The following is a 21,062-nucleotide window of genomic DNA, read 5'->3' as shown; positions in this document are numbered from 1 at the left end:
CCTAATGCTCAGAGTCTTGGAGGCGCAGCCAACCCATCCACCCACAAGTCTGACCAAGGGCCCTGATGTTAATTTTATCCCCTGTGGTCATTTCTTGGAAATGTCAGCCTAGCACAAGCCTGAAATGGGCCAGTGACCTTCTTCTCCGGGAACCATCCCGCCCTCTCCTCCAGGGGCCAGCTCAGACTTTGTTCGGTTCTGATTCCATGAGAGCTTGTGGCCTCGTGATGTCATGAAGCAAATGTCCGTCTCCAAAGCTTTCTCTAAGGTTCCACCATGCTGGCTCCTCTACAACTCAGAGGGCATAGGGAGACTTTCTTCCACCCTCAGATTCCGAGTTCTTGTTTTGTGGAAATACCAACTCTTCTTCCACACTGCCCCAGAAATTCTAGTCACTCCGGCTTCCCAAACTGTTGGTTTGTGTCAATGTAGCAAATTGGTGCTCTGCCTTGGTTCCTCCTGTTTACTCTGTGGTATGTAATAGGTCTTCGGAGAGAAAGCCATTGCAGTGATAGGATCTCATTTACATCCATTCTCTCAGGGATCAAAGTCTTGCACTACTTGTCAATATCTGAAAAGACTTGTTTCCTACACATTATCTCATTTTTTGTTAAGAGCATGATGGCCGGTTTAGTGCAATTACACTAACATTGTTCAAGGCAGGGAATCCTCCCAGTGTTTTGAGCGTTGCCCTATTTTTTTGGCACAGGAAAATTCCCATATTCATACTTTCCCTGTTCCAGTCCTAGAATAAGACACATCTCCAAGAAGCTTTGGTTTCTTTTACTGGAGAATGGTATTTAGAAACCAAGGTCTGGGCACTAGGTTTTTATGTTCATTACTCTGGGGCAACACTACTTCCAGGCCCATTCACCAAATAGAAACAGAAAATATAAAAACACATTTTTAAAAAGACTTTATTTGACAAACAGAGGCCACAAGTAGGCAGAGAGGCAGGCAGAGAGGAGGAAGCAGGCCCCCTGCTAAGCAAAGAACCCAAGGCGGGGGCTCAATCCTAGGACCCTGGGATCATGACCTGAGCCAAAGGCAGAGGCTTTATACCACTGAGCCACCCAGTTGCCCCGAAACACATTTTTGAAAGGAAATGGTAAGAGTTTAATGAGGAAGTTCAAGCTTTTTCTTTTTTTTAGAAGTTTTTGATTTATGGAAAAACTGCAAAGATAGTTCAGAATTCCCAAACACCCGGTACCTCTGTCCCCTACTATTAACATCTTATGGTAGTATGCTACTTTTGTTATAATTAATGAGCCAAAATTGATACATTACCAACTAATGTCCATACTTTATTCCTATGTAATTTTCATAGTTTTTATCTACTGTCCTTTTTCTGTTCCAGGATCTAATTCAGGATACATTGTTTTTAGCAGTCATGTCCCCTTAGGCTACTCTTGGTTGTAGGGTTTCTCAGACTTTCCTTGTTTTTACTGAACTTTATAGTTTTGAGGAGTTCTGGTCACATATTATGTAGAATGTTCCTGAACTGGCATTTGTCTGCTGTTTTCTAATTCTACTCTGGTTATATGTTTTGGAGAGCAAGACCACAGAGGTTAAATGCCTTTTTCATCACATCTCATCAAAAGTATGCACTATCAAAATGATATCACTAGTGATGTTAACCTTGATCACCTGGGTGAGATAGACACCCACATTTTTAAAAAAGATTTTATTTATTTATTTGACAGAGAGATCACAAGTAGGCAGAGAGGCAGGCAGAAAGAGAGAGAAGTAGGCTCCCTGCTGAGCAGAAAGTCCGATGTCTCGATCCTAGGACCCTGAGATCATGACCTGAGCCGAAGGCAGAGGCTTAACCCACTGAGCCACCCAGGCACCCCAACACTCACATTTTTAATCATGAGTTTATATCAATCCAACATCACAGCTCCTTTACCTTCCATCACCCCTTACTTATCTCTCTTGTGCCACAGGAAAACACCAGCTCCCATCAATACATTTATCGAATGCTACAATGCATACAGAATTGCTTCCAAATCATGACACTCATGTTATTATGAGAACAATTTCTAAATTAGTTCAGAAGTTGCTTGAAGTTTTTTTGGTTTTTGTCTTTTGTATATTATCTGATATATACGAGGTTGTAAATATTCTCCTGTCATTTGTCTGTCGCCTTTGCTTATGGTGTCCTTTGCCATACAAAAGTACTTTTTAGTTTTACATTCTCATTGGTAGCAGTCTTTTCTTTCAAGTCTGGATTTTTCATCATCACTAGAAAGTCTTTTCACACATCCAGGCTACAAATGAAGGCAACTCTGTATGTTTCTGGTACTTGTATGAATTTAAACCTCTGATCGATTTGGAGTTTATTCTTTTGCATGATGTGAAGTATGAGTCAAATTTTACTTTTTTTCCTAAATGACGATCTAGTTATTTAGTTATTCCCCAAGGTTATTTATTAAAAAGTCCATTTTTACCCCAGTGAATTGCCAACTATTATACACTAAATTTCCCTCTGTATTTGGTAGTATTTCTGACTTTCTATTTTCTATTTTCTTCTGCTGTCTGGCAATTCAAGAGCCAATACCAGAAGGTTATAATCATTTAAAGTTTTTTTTTCTAGGGGGTGGGTGGTCGGGAGAGGGTGATGGGGTTAAGGACATTGTTGGGGGTGTGTGTGCTGTGGTGAGTGCTGTGAAATGTGTAAACCTGGCGATTCACAGACCTGTACTCCTGGGGTTAAAAATACATTATATGTTTATAAAAATTTTTAAAAATTTAAAATTTTTTTCTATATTTAAATTTTTAAATTAAAAATTTTTTTGGTATATTTAACACACAGTGTTACATTAGTTGCAGGTGTACGATATAGTGATTCCACAATTCAATACATTACTCAGTGCTCATCAAGATAAGGGTAGTCTTAACCTCCTTAATCTGTTTTGCCCATCACCAGACCCACCGCCTCTCAGGTAACCATCAGTTTGTTCTCTGTAAAAAGAAGAGTCTTTTTGTCTCTTAAATGCCACGTTAAGAATAAAATTATATGGTATTTGTCTTTCACTTAGCATCATCCCCTCTAGTTACATCCATATGGTTGCAAATGGAAAGGTTTCTTTTTCTTTCTTTTTTTTTTTTTTTTTAAAGATTTTATTTGACAGACACAGCGAGAGAGGGATCACAAGCAGGAGGCGTGACAGAGGAAGAAGCAGGCTTCTGGCTGAGCAGGGAGCCCGATGCAGGGCTGGATCCCAGGACCCTGCGATCATGCCCTAAACCGAAGACAGAGGCTTAACGACTAAGCCACCCAGGCGCCCCAAGGTTTCATTCTTTTTAATGGCCCAGTAATGTTCCATTATTGTACATATACCACACCTTCTTTATCCATTCATCTAAAATAGACAAAGTTTTTAGAATGCTTTATTTTTTTAATACTTTATTTTTTCAAAAAGATTTTATATGAGAGAGAGAGAGATGAAGGAGCGCACACACAGGGAGAAGCAGGCTCCCCCCTGAGCAGGGAGTCTGACTGGGGGCTCGATCCCAGGACCCCAGGATCACGACCTGAGCCGAAGGCAGAGGCTTAACTGACTGAGCCCCTAGGCTCCCCTGAGGTTTTTTCCTGACGCGATCTCCACCCACGGCGCAGGGCTCGCACTCGCCGCGCGGAGACCAGGAGGGGACAGGGTGTTCCGACCCGCCAGCGGGCGCCCCCGGCACGCGGCAGCCCCTGGCAGGGTCCGCCCGCCGTCCGGCTTCTCTTGGAGAGGACTCCTGGCATCCGGCATCGTACTTTCGCTCGGACGTTACCGCCGCTCGTGCACTTCCGAGAGGGAAAACACGGCCGGCATTTTTGCTGGGTTCGAGCTGCGCTTCCAGGTTAACTCGGAGGAGCGGACCCTCGGGAAGTGTGCGACGACGCAGACGCTTCGGAGCGGAGGACGCACCGGTCACCCCGTAGTGTCATTCACATGCCAGCGACATGTCGTTAGGACGTGTCCTAAGAGCAACAAGGCCAGCTCCAGCGCGGGAGCTCCCGGCTCCGGCGGCTCCGGCGGCTCCGGGACAGCGTGGACGGGAAAGAGGCCTCGTCCCTCAGGCGCCTCCCGGGCCGGGCCAGCAGCGCTCGGGCAGCCCCGCCACAAGCGACCGCGGGGGCTCGCGCGGCGCAAACACCCGGGCCTTCTCCCGCTTCCTCACACCGAAGTCGAGCCGCGCGCGGCGCCAGAGGACGCGGCCGAGCTGCCACCCACAGCGGGAGACTGGACAGCTCCGGCGGACGCGCGGGGACAGGCGGACGACTGCGGACCTTCATGGCCACACTGGCGCAGGGATCGCTAAAATCGACAGTAAAATTGGTGTCTGGAGCATTTTGGCTCACCCCGCGCTCTCCTTCCCGAACCACGTTTACTTGGAAACAGACGTTAAGGTTTAAAAGTGCCGCTTCCAGTCGGGGACGACGAGAAAAATTAGGCACAAACAAGTCAGCTGCAAAAGACTGGGAGCAGGGGACAACAGTCGAAAAGGGCTGCTGCCACGAGCAACTCCACAGTCTCACTTTTATTGGAAAGAAAACAATAGCCATCAGAAGGATTGATGAAAGTCAAACGTTAGTCACGTCTTGCAGGCAAGCAAGGAGGAGGGTAAGGTTTATAGTTAACCAAGCACATTCAAAGGACTCCTCTAACTAACAACGGGCACTTCTGGGAAGAGAAAGGAGCGACAACGAAAAAGGGAAGCAGGCGGTTTTCGTTCCACCCGGAGCTGACCCGGGTTCCCGGGTGCTTGGCTTCCCTGAAGCAGGCGGCGTTCCGCCCTGGGCGGGCCGGGCGTTCCGGCTGCCCGGCTTCTATGAAGGGGCTGACTTCCGCCCTGAGCGAGCCAGGTATCCCCAGCTGCCCAGCTTCGGTGAAGGAGCGGCGCTCCGCCCTCAGGGAGCCGGGCATCCCCAGCTGCCCAGCTTCACGGCCATACATTGTCCTTCTCCCCAAAGACCTGTTGTCAGTATATGTATTTCTTAAGGCCATATCTAAATGTGTTTGGCAACTAGTAAAATCCTCCAAGGGTTACAGTTTAAGTAACAAATTGTTCCGAGGGGCAGCAGCAAAAAGTAGCGCTCAGGGGCGCTTGGGTGGCTCCGTGGGTTAAAGCGGCTACCTTCCGCTCGGGTCATGATCCCTGGGTCCTGGGATGGAGCCCCATATCGGGCTCTCTGCTCCGCGGGGAGTCTGCTTCCCCCCTCTCTGCCTGCCTCTCTGCCTACTTGTGATCTCTGTCAAATAAATAAATAAAATCTTAGAAAAAAAATATATAAAAGTAGCTCTCAGAGAAGCCCGGGCTTTTCCCCTCCTCCAAAACTTCTGGTAAAACGACTGCTCCACGGAAGTGACGACTGAATAAATGACATTTCACAGACGCTGCGACCGTTTCCGACGAGCATGTACCCAGCGTGCGCCGGTACCACTCACACCCAACGACGGTCCCGAACCGCACACGACGCCCGTCGTCCCGCCACCTGACAGCCGAGCGCGTGCACACGCGCACGCGACGCGCACACTGGCCCGGGGACCCCAGACTGCAACGCGCCCCCTCGAGCACTAGGCGCCGCCACACGCGGGCACGCCCGCGCCCCGCCCACCTCGAGACTCAGTGAAATCCGGCCTTGAGGGTCGGCTGTGCCTTCGTGCCTGGAGACTACGTTTCCCAGAAGAGACTGCGGCGACGACCCACTCGCGAGGCAGCATCGGCGGTGCTTTGTGCGCCTGCGCCATCTTCCGGCTCCAGGCGGCGGGCCCGCCGATACCGAGGAGGAAACGCAGCCGGGGCTCCGCGGAGTGCGGCCACGGTGGCACCTGAACCGAGGAGGCGGCAGGTGAGGGGCTTTGGAGCTTGCCAGGCGAACCGGGGTCCCTGCGGGAGCGGGCGCCACGGCCGGGCGGGTCTCGGGGCGGGGAAGAGCCGGAACGTCTCGCCCCAGCGTCGGTGTCCCGCTTTCCGGGCACTGGACTACATTTCCCGTCGGCCTCCGCGGCGCGCGCTCTCCGCGAGCGCCCCCTTCCGCGTCCAGGCTCATAGCCGCGGTGTCCGGACCCCTTAGGTGGGTGTGAAGGGTCCCCGACTCCCAGAAATGCTGGTGGATATTTACAGCCTTTCCTACGCGTGCCTTTTCTTTCTTTCTTTCTTTCTTTCTTCCTTTCTTTTTTTTAAATGTGGGAAAAGTCTTGTTTCATGAGATTCTCAAACAGTTGCAAAGACCTCAGAGTATTGAGCGCGACTCGTTCAGAAGCCCAGGCTTCAACTTGAGACCGTTTCAGATGATCCCGTACTTTCACAAGTTGTGTCCGACAGTGGGGAAATGGTTGAGTAAATCACGGGCCGCTTGTGTCATAAGATGTGATAAACCTGTTAACAGATAATGTTCAGGCAGTGGTCACAATAAGAAAAAGGGTGTGTTACCTGTTCCGCAGCGATCAGTTCCTTCATTTACGTGTTTCCTAGAAGTAAATATTTGTAACGTGCCGGGCGCTGCTCTGCGTTCCTTTGTAGAACGCTGCTGGTTGGGTGACGAGCTCGCCAAGTGCTTGAATGACCTCGTTCTTCATACTTGGATTCTTTTTTTCCAGTTCTGTTTTTAAGCCCATGTGCCAACAGGTGGGGCGTTTGACCTCTTTTGCAGAATATTCTCATGTTGTGTAAAGACACCACTTGTTAACGTTTCCCCACATCATTTTCGACAGTTGTCGGTGTTCCATCATGAGGCTCTGCCAACAGTGATTCAGCCAGCTGCCTGCCTGTAGACTTTTATGTACTCATTTTTGTTCTGTATTCCAGTAAATTTTGTGCACACAGCTTTGCTCACTGTTCATCTCTGTGCAGGAGCACATTTATGTGATGGTAATGAAGCCATCATATCTGCCCATTGCAACCACACTCCCTCTGTGGGCTCAAGGCAGGGTCCACAAAGTGGTGTCCACCAGGCCTTAGGTAGGGCTGTAAGGTTCTTCGTGAATTTGGAAGTTGGGTAAGGAGCCAGGGAGGTGTTACACTGGGGACATGACACAGTTAAAGGGTCTTTTTCTGGGAAGGCTTCAGTGTGGGCTGGGCTGATGCTGGATTAGGCAGACTGTGCTCCCTCCCTGGCCTGAGGACAGCCTTGCTCAGCTTTGGGACACCATGTGGTCTTAGTCACTGCACCAGGACTGAGCATCCCCATCACAGATCTGCATCAGTAAGAAGGTGGGATTCCCTGGATATTTAGGGAAAGTGGGAAGAAAGGGCCACTGTCTCATTGCGACAGCTAAAGCTATGCTTCCTAGAGTTGGGTAAGGGCCATAGTGTTCCAACTCTAGTTTTTGTGGGGAGTGGGAGGTAAAAAGGTAGGGACTTGTAACCATGGCATTCTGGGAGTTGTAGGGCAAGCTTGGCTTCTCATGTTTGCTCTTTCCTCCCCTAGCTCTGCCATCTCAGGACTCTGCCCTTCCCAAGAGAGGAACCAGGAGGAGGACCCATCAGCCCATGAAATTCTTAAAGTCATGTCCCTTGTGAGTTTTAAAATCATGTTAATATTTGCTTTGTTTATCTTGAAGCCTCCCACCTGGGTTTCATCCAAGAATCCTCTTTTCAGAGGTCCCCATTTTAGTGACTAAAAAGACCAGGCAGCTAATTTCCTCTCCCACTGCCCCCTCCACTCTGACCAACGCCCATGGGTTCATTCTGTGTAGCATTCCGTATCTTCTGATTGTGTGATGTTCTGCCAGGAGGCTAGATAAAGCAGAAACCCATTTCCTTGATAAAATAAAAACCTAGGCTAGATGAAATGGAGATGAATGCTTATGAGGGATATGACATGGAAAAGCATGGGGATAGGTCTTGCTTGGTCTCAGTTTCAGTGTGAGGCATGATCTCCTGCTTTGGGAGGGATTGGTGATTGGGTGTGTAATTGAGGCTTAGCTGGGTATCTGTGGGAGATTAGATGCCAGATTTAAGGTCCGGTTTGAGGTCCGACAGAGCATTTGGGTCATTCTATAGCAGCTTCTTCAGCTTGAGAACGAGAAGGGTGCAGATGTGAGGGCATTGTGAGGTAACCTACCAGACGGATGAGTTTTTCAGAATCCTGATAGGCAGAGCTTGGAAGAGCCTTCAGATGTCTGGTCCAAACTCTGCATCCAAAATAAGAGGGTGGCTGAGTCATTTCATCGCTTGATAGAAAATCATACAGCTAATAAGAGTAATCTTCATTTACGATTTTTCCTATAAGGAAGAATGCTTTGATATGTTTTAACATAATGATGAACCTGTCTTTTTTTTTTTTTAAGATTTTATTTATTTATTTGACAGAGAGATCACAAGTAGGCAGAGTGGCAGGCAGAGAGAGAGGAAGGGAAGCAGTTTCCCTGCTGAGCAGAGAGCCCGATGCGGGGCTCGATCCCAGGATCCTGAGGTCATGACCTGAGCCGAAGGCAGCGGCTTAACCCACTGAGCCACCCAGGCGCCCCTGATGAACCTATGTCTTCAGCTAATTCTCAGTGTATATGAAAATCCTATTTTCCAAGCTAGAAAACATTTCTTTAATAAAACATTTGAGGGTAAGTCTATCAAAAAGTGTTTTCTTTTGTTGTTATTGTACAAAAGTAGAAATTACAGGTCTCTTGTTGAGAATTTGTGGTACACCAAGGACAGAGTAGGCGACGTGGTCTGCTACACTGCTTGTCACAAGTGGGGAAACTCCACTTGGTTGAATTTTAATTTTCCTCTCAGATCTGTGTACAGAGCTTGAGTTTGTAGGAAAAAGGAATGCTCAAGAACATCTCGATGACACTGTTTTACTCATGCCCGCCCTCTCTGGTCACCTGCTCACACTGGAGGCCTCCAGCCCCAAACTTCTTTTTCACCAGAACGCCCCATTCCTGCAAAGACCTCCTCCGTCTCCTCTCATCCCTCCAAGTAGCATTTCCTTGAAATATGCCAATAACACACCTGCCTGTTGTTTCAGGATTCAGACCTATTCAGGGACGTGGCCATAGTCTTCTCCCGAGAAGAATGGGAACGGCTGGCTCCCGCTCAGAGGGTTTTGTATAGAGATGTGATGCTGGAGACCTATAGCAACCTGGTCTCACTGGGTAAGATGGCCTGGCCGGCTAGTTTCTGTGTTACCCTTGGCAGATCTGTTCCTTCTCCATTTCCGGGGACCTGTTGAGTGGTCAAAGAGCAGCTACCTGGGCTGCTGCTGAATCTCCCCCCATCCTCGGGTGACTGTCGCATCTTCCTCTGGGCTCTCCTGCTCACTGATCAGGTCCTGGATCCGAGTTCTGGGGTCCCACATCATAGCCTGGTGGCGTGGTTTTTTTCCCACCTTCAGGTCTTGCCATCTACAAACCTGACGTGATCTCCTTCCTGGAGCAAGGCAGAGAGCCCTGGCTGGTAGAGGAAGCAGCAGGAAGAAGCCAGTGTCCAGGTGAGTGAGGCCTGTGTGGGAAGACAGAAGCCACCTCTGATAACCGTCTGGTGGGTGGACGAGAGGACCTTTAAGTAGAACGTTTTCCCTCCAAGATGCCAAACTCAGAGGCCAGGTGCCAGTTACCATCTTTGTAGCTTGTTGGCAGCATTTCACAAAAGTGGTTCTTCCTTTCTTCCTGAAACATTTCTGTGTATTTGGGTCATCACTACTTTCTCATTAAACCTCCTTTAGCGTCCTTTGAGGGGATTTTCTCATTTTCTTTAAATATTGGAGCCCCCCCAGGGCTCATACTTGGTTGTCATCTTTCCAGTTTATTTTTCCTTCCCGAGGATCTTCTCCATTACCATGCTATAAATACTGTTTGTGCCTGTCTTGTCCAGTACAGAGCCACTGGCCCCATGTGGCTGTTGCACTTTAAATTAATTACCATTAAGTACATTGAAAAAGATCAGTACCTCAGTTGCCCTGCCACCGTTCAGAGGTTCAGTAGCCCGTCTGTGGCTTGTGCCCACTGCCTTGGATGGTGCAGACAAAGAACGTTTCCACCCTCGTCAGCTGCCTTCTCGTCATGCCCACTTAGTTTTCACTGGGGATTGAACTTAGTGAGTCCAGAAAGGAGTCCTTGATCCTCCCTAACAATTTGCTCTTCCTTTTCTTCCCCACTCCAGTAATTGGATACTCAATTCTTCTACTTGCTCAAGTCAAAATCTCTTAAAGCATTCTTGACTTTCCTTATTTGGTCTGTCAGCAAGTCATTTTGACTCTACATTGATATATGGCCAGAACTTAACCACTTCTCATCGATACCACTGGCACCATTCCGCCCACGGTGCCATCATCTCTGGCTAGGACTCCTGCAGTAGCCTCCTCCCCATCCCTCTGCTTCTGTCTTGGCCCACTACACTGTATTGTCCACACAGCAGCTAGAGGGAGCTCAAAACTTCAGTGCGGGTGTAGTGCATCTCTGCTCAAGACCTACTAGCAAGTTCCCATCTCACTCAAGAGAAAATCCAGAATCGATTACCACGGCCTCGAAGCCTCTATCTGCCATCCAATACGATAGCCACCAGCCACATGTGCTGTTTAAATTTTAACTTTAAATTTAAATAAAATGTAACATTCCACTCCATGTAGCCTGTAGCCACATTTCAAATGCTCCGTAGCCTCGAGTCGCTAGTAGCCTCGAGTCACTAGGGGCCACCATATGAGGGTACTGTGGAACATTTTCAGCATCATAGAAAGTTCGTTGGCCTGTGTTGCTCTCTGATCGGCCTCCCGCTTCCTCTGGGATGTCCTCTCCTGCTTCTCTCCTTGTGGCTCATTCCGCTCCAGCCGCACAAGCCTCTCTGCTCTTCTTTAATGTAGAAGCTGGCAAGTGTTTTCTCTAACGGGCCAGACAGTAAATGTTTCAGGCCTCATGGGCCCTGTGTGATCTCTGTCAGGGCTGCTCTGCTCTGCTCTGCTGTGGCAACCTGAGCGCTCCGCCAAGGCTTTGAGGCCGCGAGCGTGTTCTGCCTCAGGGCTGCTCCCTTGCTCTTCCCTCTGCCTGGGGGGTTCTTGCTCTGGACAGAGGTCCTCAGCCTCCACAGTGTTGACACGATGCGGGGGTGGGGGGCGGGGGGTGGTCATCCAGTGGACGGTGGGGTGATGGCAGCCTCCGTGGCTTCTACTCACTAGTTGCTAGGAATCCTCTCCCTCTTCAGCTGTGACAGAAATGTTCCAGATACGGCCTGATGCCCCCCAGGGTCAAAGTCTTCCCTGATGGAGAACCAGAGTTCAAGTGTGACGACACGAGACCAAGAATGTGTTGTTGTTGACAAAGTTTCCACCAAAAACACTTTTAACCACACGAAGTGTTCTGTCAGAGGATGTCGGGGGGGAACGAGGAACCAAACGTTACAGACGCGGTGGGTTCATCCACACGGAGGTGGTAGTTGGCCCCTGGGAGCGAGCGAAGTGGGATGCGGAGTGAGCATCAGGAGAGAAGATATGGGGGCGCCTGGGTGGCTCAGTGGGTTAAGCGTCTGCCTTCAGCTCGGGTCGTGATCCCAGGGTCCTGGGATCAAGTGTCCAGCATCCGGCTCCTTGCTTGCGGGGAGCCTGCCTCCCCCACTGCCTACCACTCTCCTGCTTGTGCGATCTCCCTCCCTCCCTCTCTCTTTCTCTGTCTCTCCTGCAAATAAATAAATAAAATCTTCTAAAAAAAAAATAAAGGAGAGAAGAGAACAGATGTGCTGCTTTTGTCATTCAGTCTGGCAGCACATGTTTGTTTGTTTGAGGGGCTGAGTTTTATTGACTTCTTTGATCTGTGGGTGTACATCATAATCAAAGAGGATGTCCCCCTTTGACATTGTACATGAGTCTCCTGTGATTTTTCCTAGCGCATTTGTGCTGCTGACGATGATTCCCTGTGGGGTATCCTGCGTGCCAGTATCTTCCGGTGGTCATCCATTTATGCAAACAGCATCTGTTAACTAATATCTTTTTGCCACTAATCTGTGTAGCCACCTTTATCATCCACTCTGTTAACCTCTGCATCTTTTTTTGGACTTCCGGTTCTGTCTCATTAATCTCTTCATCTGTGTGTCCAAAAGCAGTTTTCATTATTGAAGGTTTTTAGTTCCTCCTCATTCTTATTTTTCAGAATTTTCCTGGCTCTCCTTCTTTATTTTTCCATCTGAACTTTCAAATTAGAATACCGGTTTTAAAAAAATCATGCCGGGGTGCGTGGGTGGCTCAGTGGGTTAAAGCCTCTGCCTTCGACCCAGGTCATGATCCCAGGGTCCTGGGATTGAGCCCTGCATCGGGCTTTCTGCTCTGTGGAGGGTCTGCTTCCTCCTTTCTCTCTGCCTGCCTCCCTGCCTACTTGTGATCTCTCTCTGTCAAATAAATAAATAAAATCTTTTAAAAAAAATAAATAAAAATTTTTTAAAAATTTAAAAAATCATGCCATTATTCTTACTTGAGATCACAGTAAATTTACAGATTGAAGAGAAAACTTGTCTTTTTATTGATTTTTTAATCTCTTTAAGAACATGATGGGTTTTTCCCTTCATTTATGTCCACCTCCTGGTTGTCCTAAAGTTTTGTTAGTATGGATCTTGTACATGGTTTATTATATTTATTGCTGGGTATTATTTATTTATTGCTGTTTCTGGAAATGGGGCTCTTTCATCACTATTATAACCCAACCAGTTGTGTTTTGTATATGGCAGAAACCATTCACATCTTCAGATTAATTTTGTAGTTAACCCAACATGCTGAATTTTCTCATTATTTATGACAGTTTTTCATATAATACTCTTGAGCTTTCCAAGTAGTCAGTCACATCATCTGTAAATGATGATAATCTTTTTGCATTTTTATAGCTCTTGGGGTTTTTTTTTTTCTTTTGCTTGACTAGAAAACTGATTATGTAGTACCTTGAACATTGTTAATGGGGGTAGTTTACATCCTAATCATGTTCTTGACCTTAGTAGGAAAGTTTTTTGTGTCTTTTCATTAAGCATAATATATCTAGGAATGAAAGAGAGATATTTTATTTGGTTAAAGAAGCATCTGCCTTTTCATATTAAATTTTCTTTTTTTAACCTGTGAAGTCTGAGTTATGTGAATTGATTTCCTAATACTAAACTCCTAATACTGAACGTTGAATCTAAACATTCAAATGTTGCATTTCTTGAGTCAGTTGTGGTAATTTATATTTTTTTCTGGAAAATTCTCTTTTTAATTTTTAAAAAAATACTGTAAAATACACATAAGAAAATTCACCTTTTAAACCATTTTAAAGAGAATAGTACAGGGGCACCTGGATGGCTCAGTGGGTGGCACATTTGACTCTTGATTTCGGCTCAGGACAAGATCTCGGGGTGGTGATCGAGCCCCATGTCGGTCTCCATGCTCAGCGCACAGTTTGCTTGCAATTCTCTCTCTCCCTTTGCCCCTCCCCCTAGTCATGCTCTCTAAAGAAATAAATAAAATCTTTAAAAATAAATACATAAGATAAAGGATATAGTACATTGGCATTTAGTACATTCAGAGTGTTGTGCAATGTCCCCATTATCTATTTTCAGAATATTTTTATCACCCTGTGGTTCTCACCCCTTTGCTGCCGGCACATGGCTCTTAAACCCTTGGCATCTCGAGATACTAAGTGTCTTCTTATATGCTAATGAGATTACTGTGTTTGGGGACACCTGGATCACTTCAGAATGGGGGTTGATTGAGAGCAAAACCAGTTTTGTAATTAGAAGGTTGAACTGTCAGCTCCATCCCCCAAACTCTGGAGGGACTGGAGTTTTGACTGAATCACCAAAGGGCAAGGATTTAATCAATCCTGCCTATGTAATGAAGCTTCCATTTTAAAAAGTCCCTAAAGTACAGTATTTGGAGAGCTTCTGGGTTGGGGAACACGTGGCAGTGCTGGGAGGGTGGTGTTCCTGGAGAGGGTTTGGGATCTTCACACCCCTCACCCTATACCTTGTTCTCTGCATTTCTTTCGTCTGACTGAGCCTGAGTTACAGCCTTTGTAGTAACCTGGCAATCTAGTAAGTAAACCATTTCCTCAGTTCTGTAAGGCATTCTGTCAAATGATGGAACCCCAAGAGGGGTTGTGGGAACCTCCAGTTTACTGGGGTGGTGTGAGGGGGGTAAAGGGAGCAGTGGTGGTCTGTAGCCTGAGCTCTTAACCTGTAGATGCAGAGAGCCAGATCTCTGCAGAGAGCCAGTGTGAAAACAGACTTAATCTGTAGGACACCCAATTGGTATCCACTAGAGTTGGAAAATTGCTTGGTGTGAGGGAGAAGCCCGCACACATTTTGTCACCAGAAGGATCAGAAGGGACATATGGGTAGTGGAGTTGTGTTGAGAGGTATGTCTTTCCTGAACACAGCCTACAGAAAGCCCCGTACTTACTTAGTCACTTCTGGTTGCCCTCTCCCTCAGCCAGGCAACCTGTAATCTGCTTTCCATCTCCATGGAATTGCTTCTTCACATAAATGGAATCATAGAATATGTGGCCTTTTGAGTCTGGCTTCTTCATTTAGCATCATGTCCTTAAGGTTAATCTGTGTTGTAACATGTGGCAGGATTTCCTTCCATCTTAATGCACATGATTTTTTCTCCATTCATCTGTCAGTGGACATTTAGGTGGCTTCTACCTCTTGGCTGCTGTGAATAATATTGTAGTAAACATGGGTGTTGAGGTGTCTCTTTCAGATTCTCTCAATTCTTTGGGATATATACTCAAGTAGAATTTCTGTTTCATATGGTAATTCTATATTTAGAACTCTCCATACTGTGATTTTTTTTAAAGTTATTTATTTTTTAGTAACCTACACCCAACATGGGGCTCAAACTCATGACCCTGAGATCAGGAGTTGCGTGTTCTTCTAAATGAGCTGGTAGGTGCCCCTCCATACTGTCGTTTTCTTTCCTTTCTTTATTTTTTCTTAAGATTTATTCATTTATTTTGAGAGAGCGAAAGTTTACGTGAGAGGTGGTCCTGAGGGAGAGAATCTTTCAAGCAGACCTCCTGCTGAGCAAGTAGGGCTTGATCCTGAGATCACAACCTGAGCCAAAAACCAAGTTGGACGCTTAGCCGACTGAGACACCCAGGTGCCCCTCCATATTTTATCTATAGTGATGGCACCGTTGACATTCCCATAATCAGTGCACAGTGGTTCCAGTTTCTCCAAATCCTCATCAATGCCTGTTGCTTTCTGTTTTGTTTTGATAGTGACCATCCTAATGGCTTTGTAGCCTTATCTTATTATAGTTTTGATTTGCATTTCTCTAATGATGAGTGATGCTGAGCACGTTTTCATATGCTTCTTTGCCATTTGTATACCTTTTTTGGAGAAATGTCTATTTAAGTCCTTTGCCAATTTTTGAATAGGGTAGTTTTTTTGTTGTTGAATTGTAGTTCTTCATAGATCCTGGATAGTAACCTGTTGTCAGATACATGATTTAGAAATATTTTCTCTTCTGAAGATATACTTTATTTTTTTTTTTACTTTTTTGACTGTTTCCTTTGATGCATGAAAGCTTTTACGTTTGAGGCAGTCTCATTTGTCGATTTTTGCTTTGTTACCTGGCCTTTAGTGCCATATCCAAGATATCATTGCCAAATGCAATGTCATGACATTGCACATTCCCGCTGTGCTTTCTTCTAGGAACTTCACATTTTTAGGTCTTACATTTAGGTATTTAATCCATTTTGAGTTAATTTTTTTATATGGTGTAAGGTAAGGGTCCTGCTTCCTTCTTTTGCATGAGGATATCCAATTTCTTCAGAACCATTTGTGGAAGAGACTGTCCTTTCTTCATTGTGTTGTCTTGGCTCCCTAGCATAGATCATTTGGCCATATGCATGGAGGTTTATTTCTGGACTCTCTCTTCTGTTCCATTTGTCTATACATCTGGCCTTTATGTTAGTACCACACTGTGTTGATTACTGTGGCTTTGTGGTATGTTTTGAAATCAGGAAGTGTGAGACCTCCAACTTTGTTCTTTTTTTTTTTTTTTTTTTAAAGATTTATTTATTTATTTATTTGACAGAGATCACAAGTAGGCAGAGAGGCAGGCAGAGAGAGAGGAGGAAACAGGCTCCCTGCGGAGCAGAGAGCCCGATGCGGGACTCGATCCCAGGACCCTGAGATCATGACCTGAGCCGAAGGCAGCGGCTTAACCCACTGAGCCACCCAGGCGCCCCCCAACTTTGTTCTTTTTCAAGACTATTTTGGCTGTTGGGATCCCTTCAGGTTCATATGAAGAAGCTAAAATATCTTGATGCTGAGACTATATATGAGATTTTTAGACAATTCTTCGGTTTTCTAAAACAGTGACACTGATGCTAAGTAATGAACTTTAAGATACTCTGCCAGTCCCTGTCCATTAAGTTAATACAGAAGAGACCTCACTATTCTTGTGATTTTGGAACTTAATAGGGAGCTGAACAGAAGCCAGAAGTCAGAAATTATGACTGTCAGTATTACCTTTGGATGCTTCCAACACAGTATATAGTTAGGGATGGCTTAATGTAGATGAGTGTGAAAGGGCTCATATAATAAACAACATCATACTCGGCCATAAATCAATACAACTGTGTCAGGTGTCTGTGATAGAAAAGTGGCAAAAGTGGTGTTCTGGAGAGAGGAGTGTTTTTAGTGGCCTGTCCTCGGAGGCAGCCAGGGTTTTTCCCCATATTGCCCAAAAAGCAAGTAATATGCCTTACTTTAATTCCTAAAACCAAATTCCCATTTGGGCATAGATAAGCATTCCCAGACTCGTCTTCTGTTTCTGCCAGGCTGGCTTTAATGGCCCTTGTTCCACTGCGGTCTCCCAGCTGTCATTTATAGGATGGCAGGCGGATGTTGCTCGTCGTTGAGTAGGTCAGCCACTAATTCACGAGTTGCCATCATCATGGCCAATTCGGAGTCTGTCTCACTGGAGTTGTCAGACCACAGTGAATAGACCCAGAACCAACCTTCTGAACAACCACACATGGTGTCTGAAAAAAAAATATCTATACTTTGTGTCTTCTTCACATAATTTTGTTCTTACAACTTCATGTGGACGCATTGGGGTTATAGTACGAGGTTGTGAGATGACACCAGCGTCATTCCCACAAACTGATATTTCTTTCATAGACTCTTCATCATGTTTCATTGTCAAACTAATTTTTTATTCTAGCAGTTTTTCCTTAATACTTTCACAGATAACCAAGTGAATAATGTTCTGTGATATGCCACTGTATGAAGCAGACCTGTTCCTATAAAGTCTTCTTTAGTCCTCTGTCTATTGCACTTTTTTTTTCTTTTAAAGATCTTATTTATTTATTTGGCAGAGAGCGCAAGCAGAGGGGGCGGCAGGCGGAGGGCGAAGCAGGCTCCCCACTGAGCAGAGAGCCTGATGCTGGACTCCATCCCAGGACCCTAGGGTCATGACCCGAGCTGAAGGCAGATGCATAACTGGCTGAGCCCTCCGGGCATCCCTGTCTACTACACTTCATAAGCACATTCAAAAGCACCCATTTGCTCTCCCTACAGTTCCTTGCATTAAGCTATAACTAATTCTTTATTAGCCAAATGGGAACGGTTGCTGTGATTACATAAAACAGGACACTGCAGCTGAAAGCACGTCATAGTTAAAACCAGGATCGAGTACACCATTTGACTTTTCCTTGTAGTCAGAATAGGCAGCAAAGAATGTTGCTCCAAAGAACTCGCCCCATTAAGTTGTGGCCTGATCCTCTAAACAAGGAACAGAGCCCTTTTTCCGGGGTTACATTTAGGCAATGGAAAGGTCCCGGAGAGGCTGGTTTAGTAGACCGCCAGGTCTAAGCTATGGTATTCAGTTGAACTTCAGAGATAGAAAGCATCACAGCAGGACACCACAGCTGTGTTATTGTAGCTCCCAGTGAAGAGGTGAGACCAGCCTCCCTGTCCTACCACTTCCCCTCCCAAGCAGATGCGCCATCGTGTACCCCTGGCCAGATGAAGATCCAGCCACCCTTCCCCATCATTTTTTTTTTTTTAAGATTTTATTTATTTATTTGACAGAGAGAAATCACAAGTATACAGAGAGGCAGGCAGAGAGAGAGAGAGGGAAGCAGGCTCCCTGCTGAGCAGAGAGCCCGATACAGGACTCGATCCCAGGACCCTGAGATCATGACCTGAGCCGAAGGCAGGGGCTTAACCCACTGAGCCACCCAGGCGCCCCCCATCATTTTTTAAAATCTCTTTATGGAGGTATAATTTATAGTCAATAAAATGCATACATTCTAAGTACAATATTTTGATGAGTTTGGACTCATCTGTGCACTTGCAAAACCGTAACCACAGACTAGAGAACGCAGTCACCACCCTGAAAAGTTCCTTTGTGCTCCTACACACGACTGCTCATTTTCCTAGCCCCAGGCACCCAGTGATTTCGTCTGTTACTCTAGATTGTATGTGTTTTCCAGGGGTTCATAGAAACATTCTTTTTTTTTTTTTTTTTAAAGATTTTATTTATTTATTTGACAGAGAGAGATGACAAGCAGGCAGAGAGGCAGGCAGAGAGAGAGAGGAGGAAGCAGGCTCCCTGCTGAGCAGAGAGCCCGATGCGGGACTCGATCCCAGGACTCTGAGATCATGACCTGAGCCGAAGGCAGCGGCTTAACCCACTGAGCCACCCAGGCGCCCATTTTTTAAAAGATTTTTTTAAAGATTTTATTTCTTTATTTGACAGAGAGACCAGCGAGAGAGGGAACACAAGCAGGGGGAGTGGGAGAGGGAGAAGCAGGCTCCCTGCCAAGCAGGGAGCCTGATGCGGGACTCGATCCCAGGACCCTGGGATCATGACCTGAGCTGAAGGCAGGTGCTTAACCCACTGAGCCACCCAGGTGCCCTGAAACATTCATTTTTTAAAAAAACATGGTTCAGAGGTGATTCTGATCCACGCTAACATTTTGGATCTACTCTTATAACCTCCCTCTGACTACTTCATCTCAATTTACGGTATTTCCTCTGTCTCTGTTCTACTTATCCATTTTCTAATTGCCCAGCCACATTCAAGAGTTTATAGGTATAATCATGGGTTTAAGTTTTCTGGTTTTCACTACAGAAGTTCCTTTTTCTGGAAATGGGGAGAAAACCAAATACTTGTTTTTTGTTTTTTGTTTTTTCTGTTTTTACAGTCTTGGAGTCCAAGTGTGATAGCCAGGCATCCTCCACAGAGCAGCACATTTATGAAATGCAGTTACCACAGTGGGAGATAATGGAAAGCCTTACAAGTTACGGACTTGAGTGCTCGAGGTTCCAAGATGATTGGGAATGCAGAAGCCAGTTTGATGGACAACAGGGAAATGCAGATGGACAGCTGAGTCAAATGACGATCAGTCGTGAAGAAATACCTACTTTAAACCAACAAGCATCCTTTCCTTTTTATCAGAAAATTCATCCTGAAGAAAAACCTTATGGATATAACAAATGTAGAAAAGACTTCTGGCAGGAAGACTTCCTTATTAATCATCAAGACATTCATGCTAATGAGAAACCCTATAAATGTAAGGAATGTGGCAAGGCCTTTAAATACGGCTCACGACTAATTCAACATGAGAATATTCATTCTGGCAAGAAGCCCTATGAATGTAATGAATGTGGAAAGGCCTTCAATTCCGGCTCAAATTTCATACAACATCAGAGGGTTCATACTGGTGAGAAACCTTATGAATGTAAGGATTGTGCAAAGGCCTTTAGCCGAAGCTCACAGCTGATTGAACATCAGCGAATTCATACTGGTGAGAAGCCCTATCAATGTAAGGAATGTGGCAAGGCCTTCAACAGGATCTCACATCTTAAAGTACATTTTAGAATTCATACTGGTGAAAAACCCTATGCATGCAAGGAGTGTGGGAAGACCTTTAGTCATCGGTCTCAGCTGATTCAACATCAGACTATTCATACGGGCAAGAAACTCTATGAATGTAAGGAATGTGGGAAGGCCTTTAACCAAGGCTCAACGCTTATTAGACATCAGAGAATCCATACTGGCGAGAAACCCTATGAATGCAAGGCGTGTGGGAAGGCCTTCAGGGTGAGCTCACAGCTTAAGCAACATCAGAGAATTCACACTGGAGAGAAACCCTACCAATGCAGGGTCTGCGGTAGGGCTTTCAAACGGGTCTCACATCTTACTGTACATTACAGAATTCATACGGGTGAGAAGCCATATGAGTGTAAGGAATGTGGGAAGGCCTTCAGTCACTGCTCACAACTGATTCAGCATCAAGGGATCCATACTGAGGGAAAGTCCTGTGAATATAAGGGACGTGGGAGGACTTTACATTGCAGTTCAACTGCTGGTCAACATCAGAGAATGCGTAAGAAGGAAACCCAAAGGAATATAATAAATGTAGAAAAGCCTTCCATCAGCACTTACCCTTTACTAATCATCAGAGAGTTGATGTTAGCAAGCAGCCATATCAGTGGAAGCAATGGGGAGAGCCCATTAGCTTAGGCAAGGCCCAACTTACTCCTTAAATTTTGGAGAAAGACTTGAAAAATGTACTGCAAATGGGAATGCCTTCATTCAAGCTGTCCTTTATCCTGAGTCGTAATGTTCATAATGAAAAATTTTATGGTTATAAATTGTTTAGACCATGATTATTAATGAAGCAAGGAAAGGTTGAAAAAGATTTTGGGCCTAACATATTACAGGATCACATTTATTAACCGCACTGTAATAATTTTAACAACAGCCAAAAGTTTGTTTTTTAAAAAGATTTTATTTATTCATCTGTCAGAGTGAGTGAGCACAGGCAGAGGGAGAAGCAGGCTCCCCGCTGAGCAAGGACTCCAATGCAGGACTTGATCCCAAGACCCTGGGATAATGACCTGAGCCGGACACAGGTGCTTAACCGACTGGGCCACCGAGACATCCCAACAACAGCCAGAAGTTTTAATTTTCTTGGTGATTAGAAAGAAAACCCAGCCAAATTACTCTTGGGTTCAACTTTTTTTTTTTTTTTTTTTTAAAGTAGGCACCACACCCAATGTGCACCTCAAACTCATGACCCTGAGATCAAGAGTCACATGCTCTACTGACTAAGCCAGCCAGATACCCCATTACTCTTGGGTTAATAAAGAAA

General features: G+C 45.7%; 1 protein-coding gene across 2 annotated transcripts; it reads left to right on the top strand.

Annotated features, from left to right (window-relative positions):
* The first annotated feature begins 5,771 nt into the window (after nt 1–5,771).
* Nucleotides 5,772–20,749, top strand: ZNF582 (zinc finger protein 582). Of its 2 annotated transcripts, XM_044257539.1 has the most exons (5): nt 5,772–5,845; nt 7,427–7,514; nt 8,966–9,092; nt 9,332–9,427; nt 19,110–20,749. In XM_044257539.1, the coding sequence occupies exons 2-5, from the start codon at nt 7,506–7,508 to the stop codon at nt 20,429–20,431; spliced, it is 1,554 nt and encodes a 517-aa protein (XP_044113474.1). In that variant the 5' UTR covers nt 5,772–5,845; nt 7,427–7,505; the 3' UTR covers nt 20,432–20,749. The 2 variants fall into 2 exon arrangements, with proteins under 2 accessions (XP_044113474.1, XP_044113473.1); XM_044257538.1 differs by lacking the exons at nt 5,772–5,845; nt 7,427–7,514 and adding an exon at nt 8,478–8,558.
* Nucleotides 20,750–21,062: the final 313 nt, after the last annotated feature.

This window comes from Neovison vison, chromosome 7 (assembly GCF_020171115.1).
Source record: "Neovison vison isolate M4711 chromosome 7, ASM_NN_V1, whole genome shotgun sequence".
Taxonomy (NCBI): Eukaryota; Metazoa; Chordata; class Mammalia; order Carnivora; family Mustelidae; genus Neogale; species Neogale vison.
The sequence above is the reverse complement of the archived record's forward strand: the minus strand, read 5'-3'. Positions and strand labels throughout refer to the sequence as shown.